At 42.7% G+C, this 23,309-nt stretch overlaps 3 protein-coding genes and 1 pseudogene across 4 annotated transcripts; 2 read left to right on the forward strand and 2 right to left on the reverse strand.

Moving 5' to 3' along the window:
• Positions 1-8,164: 8,164 nt before the first annotated feature.
• LOC112341651 lies at positions 8,165-9,708 on the forward strand (annotated as a pseudogene).
• A 2,405-nt stretch (positions 9,709-12,113) lies between these two features.
• On the forward strand, positions 12,114-13,097 carry LOC9647154 (dirigent protein 21). Its single transcript, XM_002962303.2, has 2 exons — positions 12,114-12,631; positions 12,959-13,097. The coding sequence occupies exons 1-2, from the start codon at positions 12,114-12,116 to the stop codon at positions 13,095-13,097; spliced, it is 657 nt and encodes a 218-aa protein (XP_002962349.2).
• A 2,881-nt stretch (positions 13,098-15,978) lies between these two features.
• Positions 15,979-19,731, reverse strand: LOC9647155. Of its 2 annotated transcripts, none has more exons than XM_024659853.1 (6): positions 19,598-19,731; positions 19,444-19,537; positions 19,161-19,384; positions 18,471-19,098; positions 18,335-18,406; positions 15,979-18,265 (listed from the first exon to the last, which is right to left on the reverse strand). In XM_024659853.1, exons 4-6 carry the CDS (start codon positions 18,478-18,480, stop codon positions 16,212-16,214), a joined length of 2,136 nt encoding a protein of 711 aa, XP_024515621.1. In that variant the 5' UTR covers positions 18,481-19,098; positions 19,161-19,384; positions 19,444-19,537; positions 19,598-19,731; the 3' UTR covers positions 15,979-16,211. The 2 variants fall into 2 exon arrangements, with proteins under 2 accessions (XP_024515621.1, XP_002962784.2); XM_002962738.2 differs by having other exon boundaries at positions 19,466-19,537; positions 19,598-19,645.
• Positions 19,732-20,370: 639 nt separating this feature from the next.
• On the reverse strand, positions 20,371-22,657 carry LOC9661784 (enolase). Its single transcript, XM_002962739.2, has 13 exons — positions 22,498-22,657; positions 22,287-22,441; positions 22,055-22,229; positions 21,923-21,994; positions 21,754-21,870; positions 21,621-21,701; positions 21,492-21,568; positions 21,327-21,430; positions 21,170-21,271; positions 21,030-21,115; positions 20,895-20,981; positions 20,631-20,828; positions 20,371-20,571 (listed from the first exon to the last, which is right to left on the reverse strand). Exons 1-13 carry the CDS (start codon positions 22,600-22,602, stop codon positions 20,491-20,493), a joined length of 1,440 nt encoding a protein of 479 aa, XP_002962785.1. The 5' UTR covers positions 22,603-22,657; the 3' UTR covers positions 20,371-20,490.
• Between the last annotated feature and the right edge of the window lie 652 nt (positions 22,658-23,309).

The raw sequence follows: 23,309 nt of genomic DNA on the forward strand, positions 1-23,309 counted from the left end.
TGGTAGATGCTGAAAAACTATATAGTGTTTTGCTCATTATTAAGGTGAAAGTGTTGTAGTGTTTGAAATTAATTGTAAGGAATTTTGAAGAATCAATTTGTCTGTTGCTTTAGTAGTTATAACTGCAAGTCAAGCTCTTGGAGATTAATCTGTTACCTTTGAAACAACAAATGTAGTCATATCCAAAGACTCCAAGTATGTCCCATTTGCCATTAAATAGTTATGTTGACCAACGTGAATTGCTACTCTTGTGAATATTATATCATTTAGAACAACATAAAAAATGTGAGCTCTCCTTCTTCACATCGTGGAAACTCCTTGCAAAAATGATATTTTATAGAACAAAACTACTTTGTAAATACCTCACCTTATTTAGGTTGAAGACATAACATACGATGAAACTATTTACAATTGAACTTTTGAAACCAGTTGTAATATGGTGGTCTAAGTTGAAATATTGAAGGAATCCAACACAACCACTCCTTTGGACTCATTTAACAAAGTAGTCAGCTTTTCAAGCCATATATTTCACGCAAATATTTCCATTTTGATTTTGACACATCCCCTCCATGGAATTTTTAGAAGGTAGAAGCTCAAAGACTAAATCTCTATCATAGTCTTAGGAAGTTTAAATGGATTCACAAGAGTTCCTATATTGATACTTCAAATCAATGTGTTTGTAACTTTCATAGGTTTTAGTAGTTCAAATATAAATCCACTACCCACATGTCTTTTTATATTGCATTTTTTGTTGAGTCTATCATTAAAGAGTTTATTATTACCGAGGATGCACATGGCTTCTTCTTATTTGCTGTTGAAAAAAAACCTCTCTACTCCAAATTGTTGCATTACTTGAACCTACCGCAAACTCCTTTAATTGAAACTTTGCTTTTATAATTGAATTTGATGCAAAATATATTTTCCCATCTAAAGAAATCTTTATCATTGTAACCCAAAGTGACCCCATACCTTGAGCACTTTATAACATTCTAACTTAATCAGAATGAAGCCTAAAGAAAGTATATAAAAATCCTTTCTTTATTAATGACTCCATTTCTAACAATAACAGTCTCCCTTGATTTCTCATTATTGCCATTGCAACATCACTTGCTATTAAATCTTTAGCTATATCTAAAATGAGGAAAAATCAAAACATGTCTTATAAGAAAAATCAAGTCATTAATAGTAGTGAATTGTAACTTTATTTTGTTTCTCCAAAATTGATTTAAGGCCTTAAGGGTTTCTAGGGCTGATATAATTGGGTTAGGGTCTTTGGCAACTAGGGTTTTAAGCGAGAAATGGGTTGAGCATGGCAAAGAGTAGCAAGCACACAGGTAAGAAACTTTCTCATGGCCACAAGAATCACTGTAGTGTTGCTTGAGCTCCTGCAGTGGATCTAGCTTAGCCATAGCCTGTGTTGCCGTAGGGGAAGCCATGGCACCACACCCCATCATGTGGCAGCCATGGCAGCCTAAGCTAAGCAAGCTCAATTTACTATAAGAGCTCATGCAACACCATGGCAATTCTTCAGCCTCAACCATAGGAATCAATTGCAAATCACTTTGCCGTGTGAGAGGGAGCAATGTTGTGGCTCCCCCCATGAATTTTAAGTGGTGGCACTCACCACCACCCAAGCTACTGTATGAGGGGGAGCAATGTCGTGGCTCCCCCCACAACAAGTCCAAATTGTGGCACTTGCCACCACTAGAGCTTCTGCATAAGGGGGAGTGGCATCATGGCTCCCCCCACAACAGCTCGAGTGGTGGTGAATGCCACCACTTGGAGCTACCATGGGGGGAGCCACAGTGCCCCTCCCCTTCACGTGGCAGTTCATATAGGGTTTAGGGTAGGGTAGGGTTTGCCACGTGGCATACATTTTGAGCAATTTATATGCCACAAGCCAATTTCTACAATTAGCCATATTGATTTATAATTACTGATTTTAGTTTTTGTTTTTCTATTTTTTATGTTTATGCTTACTCTTTCTAGACTTCAATAGGTTGCTAAAACACATGTAAGAAGGCAATATTTATCAAGAATATTGCTATCCATATTGTGAGGAATATAAACACAATGTGGGTGAAAGAACTTTTCTAAAGCTTCATCAAACAATCCTCAAGAAAGCAAACAAACTAAGAATCCTGAGAGACAAAGAATTTTAAATTGCCTGAATATGATTCTAAGGAGGAAGAGGAGTAACAATAAGATGAAGAAAAAGATGATAATGATTTTGACCGTTTGGAAAGTCAAACTGCACAAAGAAGAACAGCTAGGGGAATGGAGTTAAGGAAAAAGAAAAGTGAAAAACAAAGCCACAAGCATGAGAAGAAGTTTTGGATACAAGCTTGTTCAATTGTCCCTCAAAGTTTAAAATGGAAATTATCTTAGATTTGCTATAATGATTGACAATCAAAAAAAAATTCCACCTCCCCATGTGCCTCTATATTGCATGATTTTGAATCCAGTGGTGCAATCTATGGTGAACATTGTGGGCCAACTCAAGTTTTCCATTTAACAACAAAGCTTTATGCAAATAAAGTCTAAATTTATTATAGCGAAGGGTCTAGTGCTTTTGAATGATAAAAAGAGCTTCTTAGAATGAGTTATAGCAAGGGATGATACTTATGCCAAATGGAAGAAGATTCTCGGATACTATTTATATGGGAGGAAAATCACCAATTCGAGGTATGATTATTATGGATAGATTTGAACTATCCAAATCTAATTAATGTCGCGAATGTGACTTCAGGTATCAAAAGTTACTTATCAGCTAGTATTTTTGGATATTCTTTCCTTACTGCCACAATAGCAGGAGTGTAACACACTTTATCTTTCCCCTTAAGCCAACTAGAAAAGGGTTTTGGGATACTTAGGGTTAAGTGCCTTTGGGTTTGAATAGTACTGGGTTGGGTGACCTCCCAGGAAATTCAAATTTAAAGAGTTTACATTTGGTATCAAAGGGGTCTCAGGTCTAACTTTGTTAGTTGGTTAGAGGAATCACACCACATGTTGATTGACATCTGGTTGGTCTAGTTTGCTCCCACTAGGCTCGACCTGAGGGGTAGGGTGTCAAAAGAGTGGAGCTCACGAGAGAGTTGTGGCTCTTAACTTCCCTTCACGAGGGCTTGAACTTGTAGGGAAGCATGATGAATTGTAAGCAACCAAAGGGAACGACTCGAAAGATGATCCATAAGGGTTAAAATATAGAGGGAAAGGGCCCATGAACAAGAGTGCACCCCCTTTTCCAATTGGTTAAGGGTCTTGGGATACTTGGGGTTAAACGCTTTTGGGTTTGAATAGTACTAAGCTGGGTGACCTTCTGGGAAGTCCAAATTTAAGGAGCTTACAAGGAGGTTGGTATTGCTAAGCCTGTTATCAATTCCCACTTGAGCTAGTTGAGAAATTAGTCAATGAACATGCACTTAGATTGGATAAACATAAGGTAGAAACTCTATATGTTTTCTTGCTGAATATACTCAGCCTGGTTTGATAAACTTGTGTCATTGGCTTGGATTTGTTAGTATCAAGAACCCCCACGATATTGAGATTGGTCCCTCAATATCACCGAATGATAGCTTACCGTGTCTGCCAAACACCCTCGTTATCATGCCCTTTGTGTTAATCTCATTTCTGTCCCAAATGCTATTTATGGAAAGTGTCCAGATTTGCTCATTTGGCATATTTACAACATGTAGAGATTATCCTGAACACAATGGTGTTATGGTGTTTATCCCATGTTCAAATTTGCAATTTAGGGACATTTCATATTTAGTAAGTTTTGAGCTTGTCCCCAAAACCAACTCTTAATACTAAGGGAGGCTTGGGGTGAAAGCCCAAAGCATGTGTTCCTCAAGGGAGGGGGGGGGGGTTCCAAATGTATAATGGGGATAGTGTGTAGGTCGGGCATGGTCGACTAACCTAAGGTATAGTTTAACTCCTGTTTGCATTCAGCTTGGGTCTAAGCCTAAGCTTCACACCATGGTAACTGGTGGAGTACCCATATCCTCGCGTTAAACCACTGGTATGTTAAAATAATGCTAGACTTCATTTGGCTCCGTTTTGCATGCTGGTCCTAGCATTGGGATGTTGAAAGTCACTCCGTGCTCTTGTCCTTTCACTCTTTGGGCTGTATGCTTGGGAGTTGCTCCGTGGTACAATTCCATCACTCCTTGGCTCCATACTTGGGAGTTTAGCACCATTCTTTCATTCAGTGGCTTAAGACCCTGAAACTCGGGTACCACACCATTGTTCTTTGGACACATGGCATATGACACATGGCATAAGACACGTGGCACATGGAGGGTTTAAGTTCCGCTTCGTGGTGTTATCCTTTAGTAAATCACCATAAGATAAAGGGTAAAAACCATGTGCGTTACAATTGACAAGAAAATTTCAAAATACTCTATTATGGTGAATGTTGCAATAGTAAAGACAAAGATGGTATGGCATTCATTATAGCTTTGATTCTAGTGAGTAGGTATGCTTCTCTAGATTCTTTATTAAAATAACTTTTTTAATATAGGCAATATGAAGATGCAATAGTCAAAATGACTCCTTTACATATGATTATGATTGTGTGAAACATTTCAAGTAGATGCTAACAAAATTATAAACTATCTTACAGACAAGAAAAAGGTCCAATTGAATATGATAATATTTAAGAAAAACTAGTCAAAAAAGCATGATAGCTATGCTAAGTTCCCTTGATATATCGACATGCACATTTTATTTGAGGTACTTAGATTTGCGAAAGTACTTATTTCAATTTTTTTATTTTAAAAATTTTTATTATTTTTTTTTCTTCTCTAGTATAACATCAATAAAGATTTGAAGAGATTGAAGAAGAAAAGCCTTGACATTGATACTACTACTAAAGAAGAGTATAAAATCAAGTAAAAACATATAGCAATGATAATGAAACTAATCAACATTTTGCATTTGGATCTTGGGAAGGAATGGTTTAATGTTGTGATGAGCTTGAATGCAAAAGATCCATAATATACATAGTGTACGTTCAAGAAACTGAACATAATAACTTTGGCATAAATTCCAAATTCATATAAACTAGTAGTATTGAAGGAGTTAAAAGTAGTTGGTGGATTATCTAAAGTTGTCCACTTTTTAATCCCAAATACTAATAAATAGTTCTGAATTTGGTGGAGGAAAAGGTGATAATTATTAAGGTGGTGGAAAAAGCAATTGGGTATGTTAAGAAGATGAATGAAGAACTCTTTTTTAGAGCAAATCGATTGAAATACAAAACAATGTTAAGCGTGTTTAAGTTTGGCATTGTACAAATTTGGTCGCAACTTTAGTTAGTATCAAGTAAGGCTGAGATTGAAGGGGAGGATGATGAAGACCAGGGAGACGAGATAAATGATGTAGCAATGCAAAAAGTTGACTAATGTTTTGCATATAAATGACATTTCCATCACTTTGTACTCTTCAAGTTTTAATTTTCTTTATTTTTCAAATACTTCAAATCTATGTGGAAGGAGATTTCAACTATTGTTGAGCCATGGTTATCCCCTACCTTGCTTACGTACATGTATGGGGATAAGAAACTGCCTAAACATACTAGAGTCATAAATTATGAGTAAGAAAATTATCCTTGGTGGTTATATTTTGGCATTGCTATGATGTTGAAAGTGGAGTAAGAAATATGGAACTCACATATGTAAAACTAGTTCAAATAAAAGCAACTCATGATTATCAAGGATTCTTCATGGAATTTGATAATGTTGATGAGCCTGACAAAGTGAAGACATAGCCGGAAAAGAAGAGAAGGTGTGCTACTCAAAAAATACCAAATACATATACTATATTGAGTAAGTCAATAAAATTTCTTTATTTACTTTGTATTTAACCATGTTTTTCCAGCTAATCCTGATGTGGAAGAGGTCAAAGTTTCAAAGAAGAAAGGAAAAAAACTTTTTTGCAATCTTGGGTGGAAGTTATATATTGATGATTGAAACAAAATGCCAAAAACACTTGGCCACCTTGTTGTTCAACATGGAGTTATGGAAGACTTGGCTAACATCATTCTTCAAGAGAGCCATAAGATATATAAGAAACATGCTAACAAGGATTCTAATAACAATTTTGAGATTGGTGAAGATGAGAAAGATCTAAATACTAAGGATTTTAAGTAATATAAATTAATTTTTAAGGAGCTAAAGAAGTTTATGTATCACCACTCTTGGAATTCCTCTACTGGCAAACCTTCACATCGAGTAGGTAAATTTTTCTTTTAATCTTTTTAGTACTCATTTATGGAATAATTTTTTAAGCTTAGTTATCTTTGACTTCCTTTTAGTTTCATTAGAGTTGCTAGGGGGACTAATGAAGAAATATGATGATAGTGATTTAACTCAATTTTATTTTAGTGTTAATCTTGCAAATGAATTTGTGGGATTTTCAATTGGTGTTTAGGTTTTAGGATAACATCACAAATAGTTGAGATGGCAAAGGTGTTTTCTTGAGCTCACTTTATCTTAATTGAAAATTATATACTAGAGTCATGAACAAGTTAGGGTTTCAGAGGCAAAAAGTAGGTTTGTTTAAAGTTCTTGTGTTTCCTAATTAATAATTGATTTTGCAATATAGATCAAAGCTATTTCAAATGGAAATAGAGGGAAAAATGGCTTTTCTTTTGAATCTTTTGTCGAATCTCCTTCAACATGAACCAACCAACATTGCTATGGATGACATTGAATGTAAAATTTGGTAACTCATTTCTTTTTAAACAAAAAAAATACCTCTAATATCTTCTATAAATGACCTTTTCCACAAAAGTTAAAAGTTTTGGCAAACATGGTTGTGTGATGCCTTTGCCATGAAGGTGGTTATATCCATGACTTCTTTAGTGGCATAGGGGCTTTCTTGATTGCTACTCTACGCAATAGTTGTAATGTTTTTGGACTAAATTATGATTCTAGTATCGTGTAATAGTTTCAATGCATTATTATAAAGAAAGCTCATGATGATATGCCACCCCATGTAAAGGTTGTAACTAAGTTTACATCCAGAGCATTATAACATGTGTGTCAAGGAAAAGTCAATTTTTATGTCAAAGCTCATTAATGATCATGCACAAGAGAAGAAAAGAGGAAAGCAAAAAAAGGTTAGTTCATCTATATATATGGATTATATATAGATTTGAGTTATAATTTATTGTAGTTATAATAAAATCTGATATTTTATAATATTTTATAGTTATCACATAAAGTATAGTTGTAGTAATTACATAATTTAATATATAGTTATAATGACGAAATATTTTTCAAATATTAAATTATTACAAAAGGATATTCTTAGCATATTCAAATATTGGTAATATTCAAAGTGTTCTTTAAACGGTAATGCATATTGTTCTTCAGTCAACTGTCTTGGCTCTTGGCTCCGTTTTTGCCAAGCCTCGATAATTGAGGAGGTAAATATTATTTCTTTTGTAGAACAAGAGATGTGGTAGCTTCCAGGTTGATCTTCCAGAAGCAAAGAAACATTCTAGTCCAGAAAAAAAAGTATATCATGACTTTGCCTTCAGCTTTATTTGGCTTGTTTTACCAAAATGGAGCACATAACGCTCCCTCTTGATCTTACAAGTCCTTGCGGCAACGTTTCTGAAACAAAACAAGTGTTTCATCAACCATGCTCTCAACTGTGAGACAGACGCCGACACGGCTTTGCAATGTACTCTGCAAAAGACTCAGAGGACACCATAGAAATAGACAAACAAAGTCTTCCACATGGCAACCATAGCACCGGCCTTTCGGTATTGTGTTACAGATCAGGCTGTGCCTATCTACATTGAAAAGGAAATGTAAGATGGTCTCGGTTGGGGTGGGCTCGCAAAAGCTCATGAACCACATGGAAATCTTGGAAAGACTCTGCATGGTAGAAATGGCTGACAGAAATCTGGTCTGGGATGGCGTCTGGCATCCACCAAGTCACTCCATTTGTGCCAGCTCGAGTCGGGATGCATTTGCCACCGTCCTTTCATATGGCTTGGTTAATGCAAGCAGCAAGACTTTACCGTTAGGTTTGGTTAGATGCTTCTGGGCGAATTTCACACTTTGGAATTTTTCGAAACAAGAGCCTTGCCTGATGTCAGATGAAGTTCTCCTATAAGAGCAGTCGTCTTAATCGGGCAAACACCACACGAATGGATCTAGCACTTGCTGTCAGTTTTGGAATTTTCATCGCTCTCTGGGGCTTGTGGCTCTTGAAAGCTCATTCAAATCTTCCACCAAGTCCATGGGGATTGCCCCTGATTGGCCACTTACACTTGCAGGAATGCCCCCGCACAAAGCATTGCAACGCATGGCCAACAAGTATGGTCCTATTATTTCCTTGAGGTTGGGAATGATCCCAACTGTGGTGATCTCCAGCCCGGAGCTTGCCAAGGAGGTGGTCACCACACATGATCTAAATTTTGCTTACAGGCCGTACATGGTTTTCCGCGAGTATTTCAGTTATAGCTCTGTCGGACTTGTAAGTAGTCCCCATGGAAAGCTATGGCGAAACACCCGCAAGCTGTGTACAACGGAGCTCTTCACGGCCCACGTATCGACTCTTTCTCTTGGGTCAGAAGGGAGGAGCTCTCGCGTGCCTTGGAGGGGATTTTGAAGGCTCATGGCAATGACAAGCCTGTGGAGGTGAGAAAAGTGGCCAGTGTTTTCACCTTCAACATCACATCACGAATTGTGATGAGCAAGAGGTACTTTGGTGACGAAAACGTGGATGCTGATGCCATGGAATTCAAGGAGCTCAATGACAATGTTCTTGAGCCATCAATCCCTGTCTTAGCAACTTGGTGCCTTGGTACCTGAGATGGCTGGACTGGCAGATCCCTCGGTACAAGCGAATCCATGCCAAGCAAGACAAGTTCTTGCAAAAGATCGTTGACGAGCACAAGGAGACAACACGAAAATGCAAGGACTTCCTTGATATCATGCTTGACTTCTTTGGAGCAGGGACACAAGGGGAGACTTATGTGAAGGCAAACCTCATGGTAACCCGTGCAAAACTTTTCCATATTGCTGCTAACAGGTATTTCTATGACAAATGCAGGAGATGTTAATTGGTGGAACTTATACCACCAGCACTGCAAGTGAGTGGCTCATAGCTGTATTGATGCACGATCCTCGAGTCATGGCCAAGCTCCGCGAGGGGCTCGACAGGGTTGTGGGCAACACTCGGATGGTGCAAGAGTCGGACCTCCCAAAGCTCGAATATCTCCAGCTCGTGCTCAAGGAGACATTGAGACGCTATCCTCCGGGTGCCATAATTATGCCGCACATCTCAAGCCAAGCATCCAACGTTGGCGGCTTTCACGTTCCAAAAGGGACCACTCTCCTGGTGAATTCATGGGCGATTGGAATGGATCCGGCAGTATGGGAGAATCCCACACAATTCCACCCGGAGCGCTTCTTGGGGAGCTCCATCGACGTCAAAGGCCAAAACTTTGAGCTCCTCCCGTTTGGATCCGGCCGTAGAAAGTGTCCAGGAATGGCCATGGGATTGCGAGCAGTGGAGCTTTTCGTGGCGAATCTTATCCATGGATTCGACTGGAGCTTTGTGCCCGGGACAATGCCGTCCATGGAAGATGTTTTTCGCAGTGCTATTCAGCTCAAGACCCCATTGCAAGCCATGGCAAGTCCAAGGTTCCCAAAGGATGTCTACATCAATCAGACATCACATCTTTAGTCACCATGGACTTCACTACAAATAAATTCTACTCAATGCTGGCTAGACTTGCGTCTCTCCCACTCCACAATGTGATATATAGATCGGAGAAATCTTGGTTGTCCCAGCAATATATACATTGTCAGATCCAAATTCCAAGGAGAGTGGAGAACCGCCATTTGAAGGTCTAGTGTAGCCTCGGTCCTGACAAGACGATCTTTCCAACCACGCAAAAGTTTTGATCGTGCATTTCTAGTCACGTTGTATCCCCTTTGCCCAGCCGAGCTTGATCACGTGTTGAAGACCAGGCCACTGGTCAAACATAATCACAATTTACGGTCAAGGATGGTCAAAATTTGGTCGTCCTTGAAAAAAAGCAAATATTGGAAAGTCTACCTCCGACTGAGAACATTCTAGGACTTGAGAGACGTTCTCAGGTGTCCAGTTTGCCTTGAGTTCGTCCCAGGCACGTCTTGCAGTGGCTCCAGGGCTGCTGATTGTCTCCAGGTCCCTGCTCTCTGCCACAGCCTTGTGGAGCAGCATCCAGCTTCCATTTTGGAGCTTCCAGCAGAGTAAGATGGTGTGGCGTGCTTGAGATGAAAAAATATCAATGCTAATATTTGCTCACTTAAGAAATAATTAGAGTCCCCTAATGTGTTTTCTTATTTCATTTGTTAGCTCTTAAAAACGTATTAAGCACTGATACAAATTAACCTTTTTAAAAATTATAATATTTTAAAATTTTATCAACTATAAAATCCCAAAGAAAACCAATTGTTTGCTAAGTGTAGCAATTTTTTTTCATTTGAGAAAAGAATTAGATTAATCTTGGAATGAGTTTAGTAGAATTGTTAAATGAAATAATTGTTAGTATGAGCATCAATTTCTTCTCTTTCTATTGTAAATAAGTTCTTAAACAGTTGCTGCCCAAATTCCAACAATAAATCTTACCAAGAGTTATTATGTGATATGGCTAGCAAAAACAAATGGTTCTAAATATGTATATTTATCTAAAGTTTATTGGAATGACTTGGTCATTTCTATCCTACAAAAATCCTTTATGCATGCTTATATAAAAGGCTAGGTTATAGAAAATGGACTAAATCTTGATAATTTGTTGGCATATTTATCTACTACAAAATTGATACAACTTCCTAGTCACAAGCTCACCAGTTTTAAGATTCTTAGTTAGTTTTGTTGTAGATCAAATTTCAACATCATTTAAAGTTAAATCTACGGTCAAGTGTTTTGTTTAGATTGGTAGAAAATTATATGGTAAAAAGATTACTATAGGAACTCTATGCACTCTAGCATTTTGTTTTTGGGGATGATAGCAATATAGTGATCTTTCATAACACTGTGATCAATTCATATGGTTTTGTCCAATAGAAATTTTACACATAGTCTATTGTAGTATAGATTATCCAAAAATCAAAATATATACCACATACTTGACTAGTTGAAGAAGAGATGAATTTGACGAATTTAGAGTTTTAAAATTTGGTTAAAATAGGTTTTAGATTTGAAGAGAACACTTTACAACCACAACCATAGGCTCAATCTCAACATTATTCTCAAGAAGTTTTAAAAACAAGAAATAACAAATGTCTAAAGATTACAAATACTTTATCAAAGGAAGCAAAAATAGCGTACTCAAAAGTATTATAGTTGAAGGTAGAAATTAAGAGTGTTAACATCAAGTAGCAATATTATCATCACGAATATACAATTCTTAGTTATGAAATTGATATTATAAATAGGAAGGTTTATAACATTACAATCAACTAATTCTCAAGTTGTATTTGCCTATACTTCTTTTAATATCAAATTTATGATAAGTCTTTTATCCCTTGCAAGCATATGTATTTTGTATATTAAATGCTTCTTGGGATTGATCCAAATATTAACTTTGGATTCATCACTTTGTAATATCTGAATATGAGATGTTCATGACATTGAAAAAGAATTAGATATTGGTATTATATTTGAATATAATATAAGATAAATATCTTTTTATTTAAAAGTTACATCTAAAATAACATATGGCATTTCTTATAATAGAGATTTTATGTAATAATAATAAATTTATTATAAATATACATTATATATTAGTGGATGCTTACTTAAAATAATTATTATAAATAATAAATATTAAACATTAAAATAATAATTTTTTCTGTAAATAAGTTGATAATGCAAAGCCTCTATTAAATAGCAACTACTGCTACTAAGTTTAGCTGCTGGTAGTTTACACAAATCTAAATATTATTAAAATTACTACCTATTTAATAAAAATATTGCCACAAAATCTTAACAAAATACTTTGATGTGCCAAAATATTCTTAAAATATTCTTGTCAACGGCAATAGCTCCCTTGACTCGCTCCCTAGATCCTCATTTATCTGGGAAGACCTGCAAGCACGAGTATGGCTAAACTCATCCAGATCCTTGTAGTGGTAGTTTTCTTTGCAGCAAGTTCTTGCGCGGCAACGGATTCTAGCAGTCACTTTGCAAAGTGCACTGAAGTTATTAGCTTCTACCTCCATGATCTCTTCTTCCCAACGCCTGGGGTGAATGTCACCACGGCAATTGTTCTTCCAGGCACGAACAACGCCACCATGTTTGGAATGGTGGCCATCATCGATGACAAGCTGACAGAAGGCCCCTCGATCGACTCCAAGCTCGTGGGAAGAGCCAAAGGAATATTAGCATTCGATTCTATCAGCAACATCAGCCTCCTGGCAAGCATCACCCTGGAGCTCGAGGGGCGAGATGGAAACATCAATCTACTGGGCCAGAACCGCGCTCTGGATCCGCAGAGGGAGATTTCAATCGTGGGAGGAAGTGGAGAATTTAGATTTGTTCAAGGATTTGCAACACTGAGAACGCATTCTCGCGAGCCTTACGGCACCAAGGTCTTTTGGCAGGTGTATGTGATCAAACTGTGGGACTGCGTGTTCAACTCCTAGGTGTAGAACCGAGATTTCCTGTCCTAAGAAGAATAAGTGAGCATAAATTTTTTCATGTTTTCGCTGGTGAACCATATTTGTTTATCTCCTGTTTATCTTGCACTTTGTGCCTTGATATGGAATTTGGCAAGCCGGTCTTTTTGCCTAAAGTTGGACAAGGAGCTTGCATGAAAGCAAAACTCAAAATAAAGAATTGCATTGATCTTCCATAGCAATGTCCCTTTGGCCAAGGCGTGTGCCTTCTAGGTACATGAGGTCTCTCAGGCGAAAACTTTTAATCTTCTATTCCTGTGAATCTCTAGGACCAAGAGCGCCTTCTTGCCTTTGGATCCCGGGGATTGCAAACTCCGCGTAGAGATTGTTGGCGCCCTAGGGAATGAGAGCGTCCCCTTTCGGGGACTGGGCGCCTTCCCTGGTTTTGAACAAAATCTAAAAGAATAACATCCATCTTGCTTTGTTGGCTTATGTGCTAGATGTCATGTAGTCTTTCTTGCGTTTCGCCCCTCTCAGACGTGAATGTAGGGCGTTGACCTAGCCCGCACGACTTGACCATGTGACTTTTCCATTGGTTGCTTGTTCTTCGTCAAGGGGTGCTGCCCGCGCTGCAAACAATACCCGGAAGGCCGGTTGCTTGCGACTGGCACAACACTTGTTTTGTCTAGTTCTCACTGTCTTTTTCTTCCTCTGAATCTTTCTCCTGCTTTGCCTCCAAATGCCATTTCCTGCAGCGGTGGCGTACTAAACACTCGTTTTGTTGACCAAACACTAGTGATGGGCCTTAAGGTTCCACGGCAGAGTTCATTGGTACTAATCTGTTTTAATTACTGGGAATGACTACTGTTTGACAAGGAAAAGGAGGCTTGCGATTATACTAACGGCCACATGAAAGCTTGTTCAAATTCAAAGTGTCATAAAAACAAGTAATATTTATTCTTCTACAAAAGGAATTCTCCAGGGAAGAAAGTATGTGGGAAGAGCCAAGGGAATGCTAGTGTTTGATTCTATCAGCAACATTAGCCTCCTGGTGAGCATGACCCTGGAGTTCGAGGGCAAGATGAAAACATCAATCTGCTAGGCCAGAACCACGCTCTCGATCCGGATTTCAATCGTGGGAGGAAGTGGAGAGTTTAGATTTTCTGGAGGGTTTGCAACGCTGAGACTGCATTCTCTCGAGCCTTACGGCACGAAGGTCTTCTACCAGTTGTATGTGACCGGAGTGCTTGTACAAATCCTAGGTGTAGAATCGAGATCTCCTCTCATGAGACAAATTAAAAAAGCACCACATAATACCATAACAGTTTCAAGATTGCCACAAGTTACTCCTTGATGTGGAGCAAGTATTGTTGCAGCTCCACGTTGATGATCAATCAGCAGTAACTTGCTCCACGATTGATCAAGGAACCACTAGATGTTGCGCAAAACATACAACAATAAATTATGCTCAACTCTCCATGTCCCTAGTCCCCTATAAAGAGGAGATAAATGCTCACATGAATCTAATTGGGCACAACGGTACTAATAGTCTTCATGTAGGTTCCCTCTTGCCTATAGTATATGTTATATCATTGTATAGTCGGTTTCATGCATTTATTCTCCCAGCTAAGCATGAGGCTAGAGGGTTGACAAGTAAGTTGTCTGGATGAGCAAAGTTGTAATGAATTTTGCTGTTTCAATGACTTAGAATGAGTCGATATACACACAAAGTCTTACCTCAGATGGTTTGTCTTCATCATCATTGCTTTAAGAATTGTCCCAGGAGACATAAGCTTTTATAATTGCATACACACTTACTCTTCCTCCCAACGCCCGAGTGAATGTCGCCACTTCCAGGCACGATCAACGCCACCATGTTTGGAATGGTGTCCAGACAAGCTGACACAAACCCCCTCGATCGGCTCCAAGCTCGTGGGAAGAGTAGTGTTTGCTTCTATCAGCAACATCAGCCTCCTGGTGTCGGGCTAGATGAACGCATCATGGACCAGAACCACGCTCTGGGATGGGAGGCTGAGAACGCATTCTCTCGAGCCTTACAGCTCCAAGATCTTCTTCCAGTTTATGTGACCATACTGTGGGAGTGCTTGTTCAAATCTCCACTTCTAGAGGAATAAAGGCGTATGATCCACAGAAGTTTGTTTCCATAACATGTCCAAGATTGCTACTAACGTTAGATCAAGGAAGTTTTAGATTTAATGCTTATTTACTCATGAGAGTCAGAGATGTGCATTGTAACTTTTATTCACGAACAAAACAGTACTACGTACATATTTTTCCCCATTAATGTCGCTTGGCAATGTATTTGATACATTAAGAATGCATCACAAGTTTATAAACACTTGAGGAACTTTGTCCAGCCAATGTGAATCCCTTGGACCAAGAGCGCCTCCAGTTCCACCGGATGCTCGCCACTCTTGTTCTTCCCTTGTTGCATCACTTGGAAGCACTTAAGGTACACACTCTTGTCCACAAACCTTGGAGGATCCCAGGGATTGAAAACGTCATCGCCGCCAAGGGGCGCATAGAGATTGTTGGCGGCCCAGGGAACGATGGAGGCAAGCAAGTAGGCCACCAAAAGCCTACCCACGCGTCCATTCCCATCCCTGAACGGGTGGACACTCTCAAACCTGTAAAAAAAGGCGGCGCTGATGCTCACCACCTTTGCAACCCTGAGCTTGGGATCTGCTGCAAATGCCTCCTTGAGGGATTTGTTGGTAGATGACACTAGCTGCTCGAGAGCCGCCGGGATCTTCTTAGGATCCATGTAGACATGCTTGCGTTTCTCTGTGGTCAATGTCCAGGCCTCGCCCCTCCGGAACTCCCCCGCGTCGACCTCGTCCTTGGTATTCTCCCCAAGCATCTTATGGATCTGGAGAATCTTTTCGAAATCTAGGCGTGGAACTTTCTCGGCCTTAGCCAGAGCGTTGACCCAGCACAGGCATTTGTAAAGGTTGAGCGTTGACGTGAGCTTTGGTTTTTTGTCACCGCCAAAGCCGTCAAGCGCAAAGGACTTTGTCTGGTCGTACTGGTTAATGGCATCACTGACCTCTTGCAGTGTATCGAGCCCTTCGCCCTCGATGTGTGCCACTTGGAACACAAACTCTTTCACCATTGCTCTGCCTTGCTTGAGTGCGCCACTCTTCTTCTTCTCAGGCAGTGATTCATACCTTGACACGCACTTCTCAATGCTCTTGATCATCGCCATTGTAAAAAAGGATGTCCTAGAGCCCTAGTTTCGAACCCGCGATTTACTGACCAACCAACGGTAGCGGTTGGACGGTAGTGACTGGACGGCGGCGATCAAAGCACATTAAGGAGTTTATATACCTTTTTGGATTGCAATGCTTTCTATACCAAAAAAGAACTTACAGATTAAAAAAACCTTTTGATCGCATAAAAACTTTAAGCAGTGAAAGAATCTGTTTGGAAAGATCGTTCTTCCTCTAGAGTCCTGTGGACTCACTTTTCTTACCGTGTGTTCTTCGTGCCAAGGAACATCCACTTACGCCTTGGAAGATCGAGCCAAAATAACTTCGCCGCGTGATCTTTGTCTCTCGACTGTCACGAAGTTCCCGACGTCCCGGACGATTCACCAGTGTTGTAATCCACCGGCTTGATCACACCCCCGGAGCCTTCAATGTATTGAATCCTCTTGCCATGGTTGACCTGATCGGAGGACGATTGAAACGCCCTGCTTATTCTCCTCAACCAGATATCATAGTCCGCCGGGTATGGAGTCCCGATCAAGCTATCGATGTAGTCCGCATAGGCCTTGAGCACCGTCGAGATCTCCCCGAGCAAGAGCTGGAAAGTTCTCAAAGCCCAAGCCCGCTCTCTCCACTGGAGCGCGGCCTCCAAGCTCTCAAACTCCGGCATACTCCCACCGACGAGGAAGTAGAGCAGATAGACGAGGCTCTCGGCGTCGGCGGCCGGGCACAGCTTCCCCTCCTGCAGCGCGTAAGTCGACGAGTAGCGAGGAGATATCGCGGGACTGTCCCGGTCTTCCAGCACTGCCCGGCCCCAGTCGATGAGAACGTAGAAGTAGTCTCCATCACCTTTCACCCGGATCACTCGCTGAGGGCTGATATCCCCGTGCTGGATCCCCGCGGACCCAGCGCTGCGCAGCGCCGAGAGCAAATCGTGGCAGCACCTGAGAGTTTCCACCGCCGAGAGCCAGCCGTGCTTGGCCACCACTATGTCCAGCGGCTCCCCAACTGGAGACGTGACCAGCACCGAGATCCCACACCACGGATGATCGCAACGGCCGCCAGGACTCTGTTTGGAGCAGGAGCCCGAGTGGAGGATTCGGCCGGACGATACGAGCTGCGGCAAGTACCTGCTGGAGACTCCCCTCTGGCTCATGGTGTTGAGAATTCTGGTCTGCCGCTGGACTTGATACCACGTCGTCATGTCCTCCCACGACGGCTCCAGCTGAGAGGGATGCGCTCCAACGTACACGGACAGTAGCTTGTCACCTTCGTCCAGGGAGGTTGCGCTGTACATCGAGTACTTCTCGTCTCCTAGGCTGCTTACTATCCGAAAGCCACAGCCGCGTTGCCATTGAGCATCCTCCAGCCACAGCGTCGACCCCGGCTCCAGCTTCAGTGCTTCAAACTCGCGTATAATCTCCTGTGCTTCGATCTCCTCGATCTCCTGTATCTCATGGCTCGTAACTTCTTGCCGGTAAGAATGGTCTATTCCATTCTCCTGGATTTCCAGAAACCGCCGCTCGATCTTCCGCCTGTGCAGCCGCGACCCGTGGTCGCTCGCCAACTCGGCCAGCGATCTCTTCGGCGACCCTCTACATTGCTCGATACAATGTAAAGTCGCCAGAATGAGCTGCAAGGCCCCCAAGTCCCCCCAGTTAGCGTTGCCAAACCTGTTCCATACCTGCTCGACCGAAGAGACCGCTACGTCTGCATGCTGCTCGAGCCAGTCCGTCGCAACCTCATAAGTTAATCCTGCCTTGGTATCCAGCTTCGAGATATCCCCACGTAGTCTCATCACCCCACCGCACTTGGAATCCACGAACAAGACGTAGGCCGTGTCCGTGTGCTTTCTCACCGACGGCTTCTTCTCGGAGTAGAGCCTCGACATGAGCATATGAATCCCATGGAAGAGCGAGCGACCAACGATGGAGCTCACGGCAAACCCAGCGTCTCCTCCAATCTCTGGCTGGACCTCCACGAATTCCACTATGTGCTCCCACACTGTGTTCATCCCCCTGCCACTTTTCCCAACCAGAGCCACACCGTCCAAGTAGCTCCTCTTCCCCCGAGGCCCTGTGACGAAGAATGGCATCCGGTCCTCCGAGCTCCACAGCGTCTCCCATAGCGTCTGAGCTATGGTGTGGAGGAAATCCTCCACCGCGAGGTTTATCTCCGCGGCGATGTTCCCCGAGAGGCCATGCTGCCAGTACGGCATTCGTAGGAGCTGCTGGAAGATCACTCCTTCCAGCGCATAGTCCAGCTGCTTGAGCTCGTCAAGCTGGAAAGGCTCTTTGAACTGATCTTCCGGATTCCCGAGCTTACCTAACAGCCATTCTTGCGCGTGGGAGGTGAACTCGTCGCAATCCACGAAGCGTTTAGCAAAATCTTTGAGCCCAGAGTACTTCACTGTGGAGGCCACGCAATCGCTTAGAGAAAAAAATCGAAGAAATCGAAGAGCTTCTAGCGCTCACTCACCCGAGGACGCGATTTTTCCGTAACTCCCCTCGCTGTGGCCAGACGATGGAGCATTGATTCTCGCCCTCCGCGCTGCACAGACAAAGCACAGCCATGAATATTTCGGGAAATCCCAGCGCACAGAGAGATAATCTACCAGATTTCATCGTGCTGCTCCGATCGTCCAGAGCATTTCCTGCCCCCCTCTAGCAAAACACTCCCTTGCGAGCCGCCTAGATCACCACGCGCGCAGCGCACAGCTCGATAATCGCCCCTGGAGCCTCTCCCGAGAGGCCAGACCTATTCCTGCTTCCCCGAGAGAGCGCGCGAGAGAGATTTCGATGCTCCTACGCGCTGCTCGACTGAAATTTCCCATCGCGAGCAAAACCCTAGCGCCTTTGGCCGTGCCCCGCCCGCCAGCGCCATAGCCGCTCCTCCGAATCGCGCGAACGCATAAAACTAATGCAAATAAGGCAATGACGGGCCAGGGTTTCTTCACCGCACGAGAATGAAGTGTACGGCAGGAATAAGTCAATCGCGCGCCAGTGGCCCAAACTGTACAGCACTCCCTCGGTATTTATGAGCTCTCTAACAGAGGAATCTGGGAAGCAATAAACGAAGCCTCTAAAATCACCAAGAACCTTTAAATCCCCACACTGGCCGTTTAATTCCCAGGTGGGATTTCTTTGCGTCCTCGCTAAGCAAGAACACGCGCATCAATCCATCCAATCCAACTCCAATCGTTCTTGTCACGCGAAGGAGCGATTTTCTTTGGCTTGCTCGCTCTGTAGCACACAATCACACATTAACCGAGAGAGAGAAAAAAAAAAAAGTTCTTGGATCTTACGTGCATGTTGGTTGCTCGAATGATGGGGAATAATCTTTCCTGCGTCTCGATCATCGTCTCGATCCCTGCTGGTTTTGAGGGTTTTAAAATGTGTTTGGAGGAAGGCCCCGCGATTTTATTTCTTCCAAGGCAGCGGCACTGTTTGTGTGGAGCTAGCTTCCAATTCAATACGCCCCACAGAGAGGACAAGGTGTACAGCCGTGCGAAGAAATTTCGTTTTGTACCTTCAAAAGCGAGAGACCACTGGAATTAAGTACCTTTTCTTCTTCCCGAAACAAAATACCTGAGCGAGACGACGATCTCACCTCAGCTTTAAAGTCGTCATTACGGAGTTGGATCCACGCACAAGGCGGATGATGCAAACGCAGTGCTTTCTTCTGTAAGCAGGGAATACATGTTTAGAGCAATCGACAAAGCCACATAAATCAAAGACCGACCTGTGGCCTTCTTCTTTCGTCTGGACGTGTGAATGCTGATTGAGAGCTCTGGAAAAAGACCCCAAAGGTAAGTCAGATAGACACAAGCAGTCACAGGCAGGCCAACAACACCACCCAAGCAGTCCGTCGACTCAACCATTTAAGAAAAAAAGCCAACAAAAAGACCGGAAATGAGTCGCTGTCCTTCCTGGGCCTGCCTAATGAATATCACGCTCACGATCCACATCATGCCACGCTGGTGGAGGTTTTACTTCCACATAAAATGCAAAAGAGGGAGAGAAATCACTCACATAGGATGCGTGCCACCTTTTCTTTTTACTTTTCTTTTTCTTTGTTTCTCGTTCCAGCGCCCACCCTTTCGTACTGTTAAGTTCTCGAGTCCCGAGTTGAAAAACCTTTTGTCAGCTCCATCGGAGGCTGAGAAATCCAAGTCAGATAATTCAATAACAAAGAAAAGCGCATGCACCTGCATCAGCAGCCTTCGTCCAGGCTACTCATTCCTCCATCGAGCCGAGAAAGGGTCCGAAGTCACTTCTTCTAGGCAGATATAAGAGTTTTCTAACCGGAACAGCGTGGGCCACTTGTGGAAGCCTTGCCAGCACCTACAAGAGGAATGTCAAGCTTTCAACAACATAGACAATCATAGAAAAGTAAAGAAAGGTACCATTTCATATTCAGGAGCACTGGTTTTTCTTCTGTAGCATGCACTAGAAGACACGAAACCAAGTTGACCAATGTAGCACACCATGTTCATGAGTAGGCAGTACCAAGAATTTGGAAGTAGAGCGAGTATGACGTTAGTCATACCAAGCCTCAAAGCTTTTTTATTTGCGCGGGATATACCTGGAGCCAAGCCGATGGAAATATATGTAGTCCTACTCATCTAACCTGTTCTAAAGAGGGGGAGCGTTTGGCCTCCAGTTGGCGCCGGCGTATACAGCTTTGGGACCCAGTTCTTCCTCAATCCGCATAAGCTGAAAAGGAAGAGAAAAATCAATACAGCTTGAAGCTTTTCTAAGAGATATATCTCTACCTGGTTATACTTCGCGAGACGCTCGCTTCTGCAAGGAGCTCCCGTTTTGATTTGTCCAGTACTCAAGCCAACCGCTAAATCCGCAATGAAAGAGTCTTCAGTCTCGCCACTTCTGTGAGAAGCCATCACTCCCCATGAGGCTGCCTTTGCCATGTTCACGGCCTGAATCGACTCCGTGACTGTTCCGATTTGGTTCACCTACACGATACACAAGAGATCAGATTTGGTCCTCGGCTGCGCTTAAAGAAAGAAGAGAACACGTACTTTAAGAAGTAGTGCATTGCACGTTTTGTCCTCGATCGCTTTGGCAACACGCTTGGGATTCGTCACGAGCAGATCGTCACCAACAACCTGGTCCACGGCACGTAAAATTTCGTATCTCTAGTGGTGAAATTTTACCTGGCAGATATTCAGGCCCGTTAGTGTCTTTGTGTTCTCCCAGTCATCTTGATCAAAAGGATCCTCAATCGAGATCACAGGGTACTCTGCAGAAACAAAAGAACAGAATTGTAATACTGGGGAAAACATGAATAACAAACCTGTACAGAACTCTTTGTACATGTCAATCATTTGAGCTCCAGTTCTTTTCTCCGCTCCAGAATTGTTAGGTGTCTTGAAATCGAGATCGTACTGATGATCGGCTGGTCATCATGGAAGAGAAGATTAGCTTGATTAAAACTTTGTCAAACCCCTTACAAGTATGAAACTCGCTAGCAGCTACGTCCATTCCAATCTTTATCTTTCCCGTGAATCCAGCCTTTTCAATGGCCTCTTTAATCAAATCCAGTCCTTCCTTGGAACTGTCAAAGAAAAGGGAAAAAAGAAAAAAGTTCAGCTGAAAACAAGAGCACAAAATCTTGCCTGGTGATATTTGGAGCAAACCCTCCTTCGTCACCAACATTGCACGCATCTATCCCATATTTGGCTTTGATAACGTTCTGTAGAAGACAGTTGTGAGCACGAGACAAACTACACCACGAAAAATCGCACCTTCAAATGATGGTAAACTTCAGATCCCATACGCATGGCTTCCGCAAACGTCTCGGCTCCAACAGGCAAAATCATAAATTCCTGCCATCAAGCGTAAGAAACCAAAACCCCCTGGGAAAAAACATATATTTACCTGCATTGCAAGCTTGTTTCCGGCATGACTTCCACCGTTAATAATGTTAAATGCTGGAACAGGCAGCACCAGCTTTTGATTGCCTCCCAGATCGGCGATGTGTTGATACAATGGAATCTAGAGAATCCAAAGTGTTACGGAAACGAGCCTTTATTCCGGTATAACGCACCTCCTTTTCGGCCGCACCAGCTTTGCAGGCCGCCAACGAAACAGCTAAGATTGCATTGGCACCAAGCTCCCCCTTTGCACAAAAGATTCAGCATGAGAAAAACGATGCAAAGGAAAAGAGAAAAAGAGAAACCTTGTTATCTGTGCCGTCTAGTTTCATCATAGCTGCATCGAGCTCTTCCTGCTTCGTTGGATCCATTCCAACCAACACAGCCGATATCCTTTCGTTAACGTTTTGGACTGCTTTGAGCACACCCTTTCCCATGTACTTCTCCTTGTCACCATCGCGGAGCTCCACTGCCTCATAGCTGAGACAAATTCTCCACTGTCACGAACACTAAAGGAACTGAATTTGATGGACTTACATTCCAGTCGAAGCTCCACTAGGAACAGCAGCACGAAACATGCCCTTGTTGGTGTAAAGATCCACCTCCACCGTAGGATTGCCTCTGCTGTCATAGATTTGCCTGGCTCTGACCTTGGTGATCGCGGCAGCAGTAGCTTTCAGCAGATGACGCGACTGCGCGAAAAAGAGAGGGGGTTTCAAAATCTTGAGCGATCGCGAGAAAAACGTACAATGTGGAGCACTGGATCTGGCGACTTGGCACGCACGGCGGCATTCACAGCATCCTCGATCCTCTGTGAGAGCTTGTGCTTCTCCAGGTACTCCTGAACCGACATCTCGCCCAGCCAAAAACCCTCGCGCGATGCAAACCCTAAAAATGGCCGCGGGGAGTGGAAAATAAACAGCAATAAGATCCAACGGCGGGGGTTACGGGCTCCACTTTTGAATCAAAAGGCGCAACGAGATGAAAGGTCGCGATTGTTTTCCATCGTAACCGTGGGTATAGGCCATCCTGGCCGTTGAAAGCTTTCAACAATGGCGGCAATTGGCGCGGCGCTGCCAAACGCGAGAGAGGAAGAAGATTCTCTCGCGGGGAGAATACGATCTTGTGGAAACTCCAGAGATTTGTGCGCAGGGAAGAGAATCCATAGCCTAGTTCTCAGTAGCTCTTACTCTCAGAGCCGGTATCTAGCGAATCTTTTGGTGGAGATGTACGGTAAGTGCCGGAGTCTCGAGGATGCCCAAGAAACCTTTCGAAAGATCTCTGATCGAAACGTTTTTTCTTGGAATCTTATGATCAGAGTGTTCGTTGAGAATGGGAATCTTACAGAAGCACAGAATCTCTTCGAGAAGATGCCGGAGAGAGATGCTGTGTCGTGGACAACTTTGATAACCGCATATGCCCAAAGTGGTGATGTTGTAGCTGCGCGAGTGTTGTTTGATCAGAGCCCTTGTTCTAATGTGGTGATGTGGACGGCGATGATCGCGGCTTATTCTCAGTCTGGGAAGCTTAGCGAGTGCCAGGATTTGTTTAAGGAAATGG

Source organism: Selaginella moellendorffii, unplaced genomic scaffold (genome assembly GCF_000143415.4).
Source record: "Selaginella moellendorffii unplaced genomic scaffold, v1.0 SELMOscaffold_2, whole genome shotgun sequence".
Lineage (NCBI taxonomy): Eukaryota > Viridiplantae > Streptophyta > Lycopodiopsida > Selaginellales > Selaginellaceae > Selaginella > Selaginella moellendorffii.